Source organism: Rousettus aegyptiacus, unplaced genomic scaffold, assembly GCF_014176215.1.
Source record: "Rousettus aegyptiacus isolate mRouAeg1 unplaced genomic scaffold, mRouAeg1.p scaffold_m13_p_8, whole genome shotgun sequence".
Classification (NCBI taxonomy): Eukaryota; Metazoa; Chordata; class Mammalia; order Chiroptera; family Pteropodidae; genus Rousettus; species Rousettus aegyptiacus.
Genome location: NW_023416311.1, coordinates 72049561 through 72061667, shown reverse-complemented (window position 1 = coordinate 72061667; position 12107 = coordinate 72049561). Strand labels below are relative to the sequence as shown.

Below are 12107 nucleotides of genomic sequence, written 5' to 3'. Positions count from 1 at the left end.
CATGGGTATATGAATTAACTATGTTTACATTTGGTAGGCAAGAAGATAAGAGTACTCCTGATGCTGAAGATAATGAAGAACTAGAAGAAGAGCTGGATGATGGCCCATTGCTGGTTCCCCGAGTAAAAGTGGCAGAAGATGGTTCTATAATTTTGGATGAAGAAAGGTAAAAAAAGAGAGAGATATGGTGTCATAAGAACTAAAGTGTTTTGTCTAATGAGAAAGATTTAGTTTTTGTATCTGTTATTGTTACTTAGATTCCATTGCTTATATTTGCATAATGGATATTGTAAATAGATGCGTTAGATTCGCTTCTAATTTTTAGCAATTTTTATGGCTTCATGTTCTGTATGAGAAGATGGTACTCCTGACCTATGATTCATTAACCTACCACCATTGTTTTAATAACTTTACTGGTAATTGGAACGAGCTATTGCGCTAATCTCATGCTGTCCTCCACTGAGGATAGATTTCAAAAATTGACCTAGTCTTGAATTCAGTATTCAAGTTTTCATGTTATTAACTAATACTATATTCTAGTGTATGATGATAACTAATGAAAATATAGTGAAATATAGGTTTAACATTTTCTGAGTTTTGTTATGATGAGGTTTAATTCTCTTCCTGGTACATTTTCTCATAATATTAGATTTCTTAAATATGGCATTGTGGAATTTACTTGTCTTTCGAATTTATGTATATATATTTTTAAAAGAAAATAGTTTGGTAAGGAAATAAAAAAGAGGGATGGGAAGTCTCTGACAGTTTAATTAATAAAATCATAGCATATAAGTTCAGTGATAATTAAACATAAATGTAATATTGTCAGTAATTGTTTTTCCATGTTTTCCATTATTTTGTAATGATAATTTTACTGGATTAAGTAGTTAAAAGCATATTTAACTGCTTTGTGTGCAGGAATGTAAAACAGTTTCTTAGTATCCCTTGTAGGATCTATAATATGTATTAAATAAAGGAGACATGCAGAAGTCAGTAAAACATAATTTTTAGGTGGTCCAAAGATATTTTCTTAATTTTATATTGCTTTTAAAGATTAAAAAAGTTGACATTTATTTTTACTCCCTGGCAGTCACATTTTAAGTAACAATTAGCGGTTTCTTAGAAACTATGCATACCTCAAATGTATATTATACTTCTGATGATTCTGCCGTGATGAGTTTCAAAATGGCACTATTCAAATATCATTTACTATTTGTTTCCTGCCTGTTTTTAGTGTGGATCTATTTAAAAATGTGTTTCTTTCAGTTTAACTGTAGAAGTTTTAAGGACAAAAGGTCCCTGTGTTGTTGAGGAAAATGACCCCATATTTGAGCGTGGTTCTACAACTACATATTCAAGCTTTAGGAAAAACTATTACTCTAAACCATGGTCAAATAAAGGTAACTAATTTTCATTTTAAATTGTGTAAGTCATTTATTTGAAGTTGAAGTGAAATATTTTTTGAATTAAACCAGGTCTCCCCTAAGTAAATAAAGTGCAAACTACTATGTTGTTTCTCTTTAGCTAATTTTATTGGTACTTTCCCCCTGCCTCCACCATGGAACTATATCTCTGACTTTATCTTAAAAATGTTTTTTAGAAATTAGCATTATGGTCATTTTGGCTGGGAATATTTTTGTCAAATGCCTGTATAGCAAATATTGCTTTAATGAAAAATTAACAATATTTATAATGTTTGTAATGCTTATAATAATATTCTACTTCATAGTATTACATAGTAAAGTTTCTAAAAGTAAAGATTATGCTATTAAAGTATATAATACTTGTTGCATACTGTTGCTTATTTTTTATTATAGAAATAATACAGTTTTGGGAAAAAATTCAAACACAACAGAATAATATATAGCAAAAACATTCTGTACTTCTCTGACTTCCCCATTCCTATTCTCTCGAAATTACTTCTGTTAAGTTTCTTATATATTTTTCTAGCTAATTTCTTTCACATACTACTAAGCACATCCAAGTTGCTTATGTAGTGCTAATATTGTACTGGCTATGACTGATTTAGAGACCAGGTATGCAGGTATGCAGGATGTCTTTTTTTTTTTCTTTCCCTGGCTGCTTTAATATGAGCATGCATATTTCTTACACCATGTTTCTGTATAAAAGTTTGAAGATGTTTTTAGATCCATGAGGTTCTTTGCAATAAAATTGACGTTTGTAGATATATTTTTATGACTAAAGATTTACTGGACTTTAATACAAAACTATTAAGTACCGTCAAATTTATTTTTAACTCAATATATATATGCTTAGATAAGATTTTTTCACCTCTGCAGTATTGAGAAGATTTTCAGTCTTTCAAAATCTTTTATTTTTACAGAAACAGATATGTTTTTTTTAGCCATCAGCATGGTAGGAACTGACTTTTCTATGATTGGACAACTTTTTCCTCACAGAGCAAGGATAGAAATTAAGGTAAAGTAAACCCATGACATTTGTTGATTGGAAGGTGACCAAAAATTACTAACATTTTTTTAACCTTTGATTTAAATCTCAGTCCACCTTTTTTCACTATTATGTTTTTAGTAAACCTATTTCTTGTTATAGCTCAAAAGTAATGTATTTCTTAATTCTAATGTAAATACAATTTCCTTAACAGTAGTATTATATTTTTCATTTATATCTTGCTCACTTCTAAAATGTATTTGAGAGAGTACCCATAAAGCCTCTGAAACTAAGATATAAGAAAAGTTAGATAATGAAGAAGGAAAATAAATGTACTCTATATTTGGGTTAAGGGCAGGTTTTTGATCACAAAATATATTTCTAAATTTCCTAGAAAGTCATGAAGAGAAGCATGCTAAGTTACATAGTTCTCATTTTCTGATCTAACGTTGCTTTCCTAGGCCACCTTAACTATTGGACAACCAATGACACTATTAACAAAAGCAGTGATGTCAATTAGTGCTTCAATATGCCTAAAAGGATGAGCTTTCTGTTTTACAGTTCCTTTTGTTGAGAACCTTCATTACACGTTTCCTGTGTCGAGTGCATCTGAGTGCTCACTATGTTGCCATAACACATGTCCAATTTATAGTGAAATCTTTATTCAACTACGGGCTTTTTCTTTCATTAAAGGAACCATTAGGAAATACTGACTTTTATTTTTTCCCCTCGGACTAGGCATGGATTAATCTTACCTGGGGAGCATTGTGTAGTATATTGGTCATTATATTTCTACAAAAAATGAGAAGTTATTTATATTTTTTAATATGTTTTTAATGTTGATCTTTGATATAAGCAGAAAAAAAGGTTAATGTTCTGTGAAGGCTAGAAATTGTCTAGAGGAGCTGATCTAAGTAGTTAATGGTAAATTTGTCACTAGACTATTTCTCTCAAAAATAGTTTAGACTGTTCCCTTAAAAGTTTAGAAAAGTGAAAAGGGATAGTGAATTACATTGGTTTTTGAATGGATTTTTGGGATAAATCCCATTTAGTCATACTGTATTATTTTATTTATATGTTGCTGAATTCTCTTATATTTTCTTGAGTATTTTTTGCATCTTTGTTATGAGGGATATTGATTTGTAACTTTTTATTTTTTTAAATAACACTTTTATTTCTGACAGCTTTGGGGGCTGAAAGTTCAAGATCAGGGTACCACCATGGTCAGGTTCTGGTGAGGACTGTCTTCTGGTTGCAGACTTCTCATTGTATTCTACCATGGTGGAAACAGAGCAAGAGCTCTCTGAGATTCCTTTTATAAGGGCACTCATTCCATTCATGAGATCTTCACCCTCATGACCCAATTACTTCCCAGATGCCCCATCTCCTGATACCATCACAGTGGGGGGTAGGATTTCTTTTATCTTTTTTCCTTAAAACAATTTTTTTTGGTTCTGGTTCATTTCATCCTTTCCCTCCCCTTACCTCTGGCAGTCACCTTTCTTCTCTGTATCTACAAGCTTGGTTGTTGTTTTGTTTTCTTTTGTTTTTAGATTCCAATATAAGAGAGATCATATGGTATTTGTCTTTCTTCGTCTGACTTATTTCACTAAGCATAATACCGTTAGGGTCCATTCATATTACAAATGGCAAGATTTCATTCCTTTTTATGGTTGAGTAATAATTCCAATGTGCATACGTGTGTGTGTATGTACACAAACACACAATTTATCCATTTATCAGTGGACACTTAGGTTGTTTCCTTGTCTTGGCTTTTGTGACATAGGGGTACAGATATCTATTTTAGTTAGTGTTTTCCTTTCCTTCGGCTAAATACCCAGAAGTGGAATTGTTGGACCATATGGTAATTCTGTTTTTAATTTTTTGAGGACCCTCCATACTGTTTCCCATGGGGGCTGTACCAGTTTACATTTTCACCAGCAGTATACAAGGGCTTCCTTTTTTCCACTTCCTTGTCAACATTTATTTCTTGTCTTTTTGATAATAGGTATTCTAACAGGTATGAAGTGATATCTTATTGTGATTTAGATTTACATTTCGGTTATGCTTTTTTTATCCAGTCTGACACTCTGCTTTTAATTTAATTTTATTATATATTGCGTTTCTGTGAGAGATGAGAAAATGTTCATTGTATTCTTTTGTTGACACTTGATAAAATTAAAACAAAATACCTGTTTTATATTTCTACGTAATAATTTAGTTCACTTATATTTAACGTAGTTCACTTATGTTTAACGTAGTAGTCAATATGGCTGTGTTTAAGTCCACTATCTCACTATTTTCGATTTATTTCATCTGTTTTTTTAGTCCTCTTTTTCTTATGCCTTTTGGAGTAATCAGCTATTTTTTTTAGTATTTTATTTTTGCTCGTACCATTTTACTCTAATACTTCATAAATAATAAACTCTTTATAAGTAGAATTCCATTTACTCTCCATCTTTGTACTACTATATATTTTACTTCTACATACCTTGTAAACCCCACATTACAATGAACTTAACTTTAGCTTAAAGAGTCTTTTGTTTTTAGAGGAAATTGGGTAGAAAAAATAAACTAATCTTTACTATTTAGCTACATATTTACCATTTTCGATAGTTTTTCATTTTAAATCTGTCTCAAAGTCAGATCTCTTGTTGAAAAGTTTTCAGTTTTCCTTATCTAAAAGTCTTTATTTCAGTCTCATTTTTGATGGATATTTTTGTTGGACATACAAGTCTGGTTTGGACAATTTTTCCTTTCAGGGTTTTGAAAATATTCCATTAACCAGTGTTTCTGAGGAAAAGTCACTCATCATTTATACCATTCTTCCCTTGTATGTGATGAATTGTTTTTCTGTGACTGTTTTGAGATTTTATTTAACTTTGGTTTTAAGCAGTATAATTATGATTCGCTTAGGGGTGGTTTTTAAAAAATATTTTTCCTGCTATTCTCTCCTCCTGGGACTCTGCTTGCTTGTATTTTCCTGCATGACATTGTACTATAGGTTACTAAAGCTCTGCACATTATTTTTTCAATCTTTTTTTCTCTTTCAGTCTTTTTGTTTTCTGTTACCATGTTATAAGTTCACCGACCCTGTCTTCTGCTATCTTCAGTTTGCTGTCAAGCCCATTCCGTGAATGTTTAATTTCAATATTATATTTTTTATTTCTGTAATTTCTACTTGGTTATTTTTTCTTAGTTTCCATTTCTCTGCTGAGATTTACCTATCTGGTCATTTTGTATTTTTCTTTAAATCCTCGAACATGTTTTTAATAGGTACTTTAACTTTCTTGTCTACTTACTTTAAATATCAGGGTCATGTTGGGATCTGACTTTTTTTATTTCCTTGACTGTGCATCACATTTTTCTATCTTTTCGTGTGTGTGTGTGTGTGTGTGTTGGCCATTATAGATGATGTGTGTACAGTGTCTGGATTATGTTTTGTTTTTTTCTTTAAAGAGTGTTGACTTTTGTTATAGAAGGCAGTGAATGCACTGCTAACTCTCCTCATTCCTCTCAAGGCTTGGTTTTAAGCTTCATTAAGGCAGATCTAGACTGATCCGTACTCTGCATTTCTCATCTGAACAACAGAAAATAAATGGAGTTGCTGTTTTCTAGTTTCTCCAAGGATGATCATGTACTAATATGACCTTCCTTGGAGAAGGTAATTGATTACATATAGTGGGTGCCTTAGGCCCTTAGGGCTTAATTCTCATGCTAGAACCTTGATTGAGAAAGTTCATTCTTGTGTGTGGTCTGTATTTCTAAGTGATGGCTTTACTGATGTCTGGTAAATGTCTGAGTTTTTATTTAACAAAGTCTTTTCATTCACGTAGGCTAGAAATCTGTCATCCTACTGTGTTTTGTGACTTCTAGTATCTTCCTTCTGCTTTTGCTCCTGTGGTAACTATTCTTTACTAGGCCTCATACTCTGGGCATATGCAATTAGGTACTTTATAGACCAAGCCATGGGGTGCTTCCACTAGGCTTGTGAGGCTCCCTTTTAAATAGCTGTCTTCTCTTTAGTACCCTGCCCCTGTGGATTCTCTGCTCCTAAGCTCAGTAGGATCTCTGTATTCTCTTTGGCCTTGGTCTCCCTTTCATTGGTTAGGAAATTTAGCTCTGGCAAAGAGCCAGGGTGGATGATGGTACATCTTGTTTGTTTCCCTTCTCTCTGGAATTGTGGGCTTATAGTCCATCTTGTTCAGCCTATTGTCCAGTGCTTGGAAATAGTCGATGCGTTTCTTTTGTTCACTGTTAATTTACAGTGTGGTTGGATTATGTGGGACAAACCCGTAACCAGTTAACGTTGTCAGGGTGAAAGGTTGAGAATATAGTATTTAATTTGTGATCATGAAATTTGACTTACAGTTACCTAATGTAATAAACATTCCTCAACAAACGTTTAAATTGTTCTGAATTCTATTCCTGGTTAGGTAAGATATGATGTGGCAATATTTTACAACTGGATGATGCATAAAGCCTATTGGCATTTCTCTCAGGATGTTTAATTTAGTGATTATAGCCTGTCACTTTTTATGGATGTAACTTTTGTTAACTTCTGAGATGTTTAAAGAATAATATGGTCTTTTAAGAGAGAAAGATGGTTATCCTTGAAATTTTGTATTACTTGGTGATAAGTTTTATGAAGAAAAATGAATGAAAATGAGGAGTAATCTGTAGTTTAAAAGATGTTAAAGTCATATGAAATTTTTTAAAAATGGGCAAGCGTAAACTACAAAGCCTAAGGACATACCCTTGAATGATAAACAGTAAGGAAATATAAGAAAATAATTGCTTTAAAATTCAAGGTTAGGTTCTTGTGGAGGAAAGAAGGGGGCCATGAAGTAACTACTTAGTTCCTTTCTTTTATGTGCTTTTTCCTATTCAATAAAAAGTTTAATTTTTATGTTCTTAATAAAAGCTTTAGACCACTGATCTGTAGAAGGGAGAGATTAACTGATTTTTCCCTCTCCTAGAGGTATATACATAATTAGACAAACTTATGCCTTCAGATATCTTTATGACCTTAGGATGGATTGAATCTTAAAATCCTGGTATCTCCATCGTAATGGCATTAATCTGGAGTGGAACTGGGAATGGGGTATGAAGAAATGTACCTTAATGTAAAGAAGGTTCCCAAGATAAACTTATCCTGCTTCAAAATTTTGCTTAGTTGTTCCATTTCAGTCTCATCTTCATGTCATTAAAACAAATTAGAATAATAATGTAAGAGATTGAACTTGGTATGAATATGTAAGTTGTTAGAGAGTTAATACTGGTCAGCGTAATTAACTATAGGTTTGTTGTATTTCCATGCTAGTGGACTTTATTTTTTCTGTCCTTTGTAAATCCAATTTCTGTTGCCGATTCATGTTATTAATCACAGAGAGGATCAGGAAGCTCTGTATAAATCTTTCATGCCTATTTTTAAAAAGCTAAAAATGAAAGTAACTTACCTATTGGCAAAGACATTTATTTGGGAATGATGTTACTATAAGAGGTTCATTTTAATGCTTTTTTTTTTTTTTTAAACATAATCCTCACTTGTTTAATGGGAGAAAATTACTATAAGTTTTTCTGTTTTGTTAACAGAATAAATTTAAACGGGAAGAGAAAACAAATGGATGGAGAATAGACAAAGCATTCCGTAAGTATTAAGAGCTTTTTTTACAGCAGATCATTTAGAGATCCTAAAAAGTTACTAATCTTCTGTCTTTGGTTTCATCGTGTTTTAGATTTGTTTTGCCTTTATATTATCTCAGGAAGAATAAGATTGGAAACTTTTTTTAGCCTTGTGGGTCTGGCAGCTGATACAGATTTATAGTCAGGGATTAGCTAAAACAGTAAGAAGCAAGTGAGCCGAGTTCTGAGTCCAAGAAGTTACAGATGGATAAACATACCATTTCTAAGTGCTCATCATTCTGAGGGAACTGTATTCAAGAAGAAGTTAATTGTTGCTGGAAGATACACTATAGATCAGCAGTCCCCAACCTATCTGGCACTATAGATCAGCAGTCCCCAACCTATCTGGCACTAGGGAGTGGTGCTCCAATGAGAATCTAATGCCTGATGATCTGAGGTGGAGCTGAGGGCAGTGATGTAGAGTTGGGGAGTGGCTGCTAATACAGATGAAGCTTCACTTGCTCACCTGATGCTCACCTCCTGCTCACCTCCTGCTGTGCATTCCGGTTCCTAACAGGTCGTGGACTGCTGCTACCAGTCCACGGCCTGGGAGTTCAGGACCTCTGCTATAGATGATTACTTCCAGTCGTCATTCAGTTATTTAATCAATATTACTAAGCACCTGCAATGTGTTAGTCACTGTTTAGGCATTGAGGATATAATAGTGAACAGATCAGATGAGAATCTTGCTTTTAGAGCCTTGAGTCTAATTGGGTGGGGGAGCGAATATGGTTTGTAAGCATGATAATTTCAGATAGTGATTAATTTTTCAGAAAAAGAAAAAAGAGGGAGTTAGGTGGACATATTTAGATTGGGTGGTCAGGGAAGTCCTGTCTGAAGAGATGACATTTGAATTTAGACCTGATTTGAAGGAATGGTGTATACCTTTCAGGTTCTGATAACCTCATTAAAATTAACATTTTTTTTCTTCTCAAGTTCAGAGAAAGACATCAAGGTATCTGTAAAGAAAAACAGAATTAAATGTCCTGTTTAAAGTAGTTACTATGTGTTTGGAAGATAATTATCAATGTTTCATGATTAACATATATTCACTGTCTATTTGTCATAGTACTAATCTTAGAAAAAGAACATCTGTTTATATTTTTATTTCTTATAAAATTTTTAGGTGAGGCAACCCTTGATTGACCTCACAGATTGCAAGAATCTTGTCATCTTACAATCCCTTATTTTTTTTATTTTTTACACCTACAGAACCTAATCTTCCTAGGTGGTTTCCCATCCAAGTACTAACCAGGCCCGACCCTGCTTAGCTTCTGTTCAGGGTAGTGCAGATGTAGACAAAAAAAAAAAATCTGAAAAGAGGATTTAGGTCGTTTAGCATATATGTTTATTTTCTGAGTAAACGCTAAGGTAGATGAGTGGACTCTATACCCAATGTTATATTGAGTCCTCAAGGAAACCACTTCCAGAAATGGCTCTTGGAAGATCTGGAAGATTGTGGTTCTCAACCTTCTCCATTTTAGAGTTGTGTCCTGAAATTTTTCATTATATTTTACTCATTATAATCAGAAAAGAATTTATAAATCTGTAAACCATCTTTGTGGGGTGCAGAACCATTGTTAAAACCATTATAGTAGATACCTTTAAAATTAATTGATTTTAGTGCTTTGTAGTAGTGAAAAGTAAAAAAAAAAAAAAGACCTAAATGGTGTTTTTTAGAACTTAAATTTTGAATCCCTCTGAGAACCTTTTACAGATTATTTTAGTGCTGTGTGTTTTAGAATCATCATTGTGGAGGGTCAGAACAGATAAAGGCTGGGTCTACAATCAAATGGCCTTTAGGAATCCCAGATTTGGGCAGGGTTTCTTAAGGCTGATTTGTTTTTGTTTTGGCATATACCTCTTTTTTGAGGCCTTCTTGTGATCATCCTGTAATCAAACCATCTTGGAGCTTATGTATATAGAGCACCGTTTGTATTTATTCACTATATTTTAGAGTAGACTTTAGGCAAGGATTTAAGTCCTGTAGTGGTTTTGTTCCTGATTTGTTCACAGATTGCTCTTTCTGATAATAGTGTTCTTGATGGGTGTTTAGTGAGAGTGGTCCTGATTAATACTCATTTGCTTCCCTCTTTGCTGCTATTTGGAAGAGTAGAGTTAATAATGAAAGGGTTGTGGTAAAGAGAGAGCATATGGCGGTACAGAGGCTTTTGAGGAGTTCTTGGTCCTAAGCTTTTTTAAAAGTTGGTTTATAGTTTACACACAGTGTAATTTGTAGTTTGACTTTTAACAACAGTGGTGTAACGATTACCCTAAACAAGATATGGAACATTTTCATCATTCCAGAAAGGCCCATTATTTCCCTTTCTGACCCAGGACCACCATTGTTTTTATTTGAATCATTGTAGATTAGCTTCTTTCAGAATGTCTTATTCATGGAATCATACAGTATGTACTCTTTTGTGTCTGGCTTCTTTTATTCATTGTGTTTTTGAGATTTCACCTGTATTGTTGCTTTTATCAGTAGTTCCTTTTTTTAAAGACTAAAATAGTTTGTTTCTTCTTATTGCTCAGTTGTCTATTGTATGACTGTACTTGTATGACTGTACTATAGTTACTAGAGCTGTTTATCCATTCTGCTGATATGCCCACTTGCTTTTGATGTTATGATACTTTTTTTAAAAAGCTTGAAAGTTTTGTCCTTTTTTAAAATAAAAATTTGAAGGTTCTTTTTTTTTTTTAAACAGAGGAAAAGCGCCCTTTTGACTTCGATTTTTTTGCTCATTTGCTTCAGAAAGTTCTTGCTGAAGAAGAGAAAAGAAAACAAAAATCCATTAAAAATCAGATTTTAAAGGAGAAATCCTCTAAACCACAGAAAAATGTAAAAGGTATTTATTTTAAAGTGTTTTATCTTACTTGATAGACTTGCAATATTAATATTGTCTCAAGTATTTGAGCATTCATGTGTAGTTCAGATAGTTGAAATCATCGGGCCATCAAGTTGGAAGGAATTGATTTTTCTTTAATCTTCCAGTTATCTGACATAAAACATCAGCTCCCTTTTAAATTTTATAATTGTTGTGGCTGGGCTATTTGACAAGTCTCTTGCATCTAGAACATAGTTGTAGCTAATAAAAGAACATCAGAATTTTGGAATGTCATGTTTGGTTACTTACTATTATTTTTATCTGTAAAAATCTGGCGCAAATTTTTAATATTTAAGAAAACGGAAGGAATCTAATACTTTGAAGTTGTGACTAAATTGTATTGCTTGAGCATAACTTATTTCTGAAGGTTAAATGTTGACTTGTATGAGGAAGAAAATTATTGATATATAGGTATTTCTATTTTTAGGCTTATATTTTCTTGACTATTTGAACTCTTTTAATTTATCAGGACAATGTTTAGCTATAATCACATAATGTAAAGATTCTGGAAACTACAGGGATCCTTATATGTTAGCTAGTCTACATCCCAGCCCCTGTCTGTTTGTTTTAATCACCCAGAAATATCCCTGCAGATCTTAATTCTCTTCCTAAGGTCTCACAGTGTTAGTAGTGGCAGAGGCAGGACTCAAATCTAGGACAAGGAGAGCCTGTGTTGTGGGTCCATAAGACCAGCCCTAGGTTCGATTATTTGCTAGGAGGACTTAAAGGATTTGGCATACAGTTGTAATATCAGCTGAGATTTATTACAGTGAAAGGATACAAAGCAAAATCAGCAAAGGGGAAAGGCACATGGGTATAAGTCTAGAGGAACCCAGGACAAGCTTTTATGAGTTTTCCCATTGGAGTCACAGAGAATGTGCTTGCCATCACAAAGTTGTGATGAGATATGTAAAAAGTTGTCTACTAGGGAAGCTTGTTAGAAACTCAGTGCCCAAGGTGGCTAGTCATGTAGACACCCTCTGCCTGGCATGTACTAGAATTTAAGACTCCCAGAAGGAAAGCTGTTATTCAGCATAAACCACATTGTACCATTTAGGTACAGTGAGCCATTTTTGTCAGACTGATTAGAACTCTCTCCAAACCCGAGTTCCCAGACACAGCCAA

General features: G+C 33.3%; 1 protein-coding gene across 9 annotated transcripts in view; it reads left to right on the top strand.

Annotated features, from left to right (window-relative positions):
* Nucleotides 1-12107, top strand: part of BDP1 (B double prime 1, subunit of RNA polymerase III transcription initiation factor IIIB) — a 75864-nt gene that overhangs the window by 6644 nt on the left and 57113 nt on the right. For all 9 annotated transcript variants that reach the window (XR_004952410.1, XR_004952409.1, XM_036225407.1 and 6 more), the window contains exons 5-9: nt 38-166; nt 1267-1400; nt 2345-2439; nt 8005-8059; nt 10803-10943. Coding sequence is in view for 7 of the 9 variants with exons in the window: in XM_036225407.1 (XP_036081300.1) it covers nt 38-166; nt 1267-1400; nt 2345-2439; nt 8005-8059; nt 10803-10943 (554 nt within the window). In the remaining 2 variants the exon portion in view is untranslated. The remainder of the gene's footprint in view (nt 1-37; nt 167-1266; nt 1401-2344; nt 2440-8004; nt 8060-10802; nt 10944-12107) is intronic.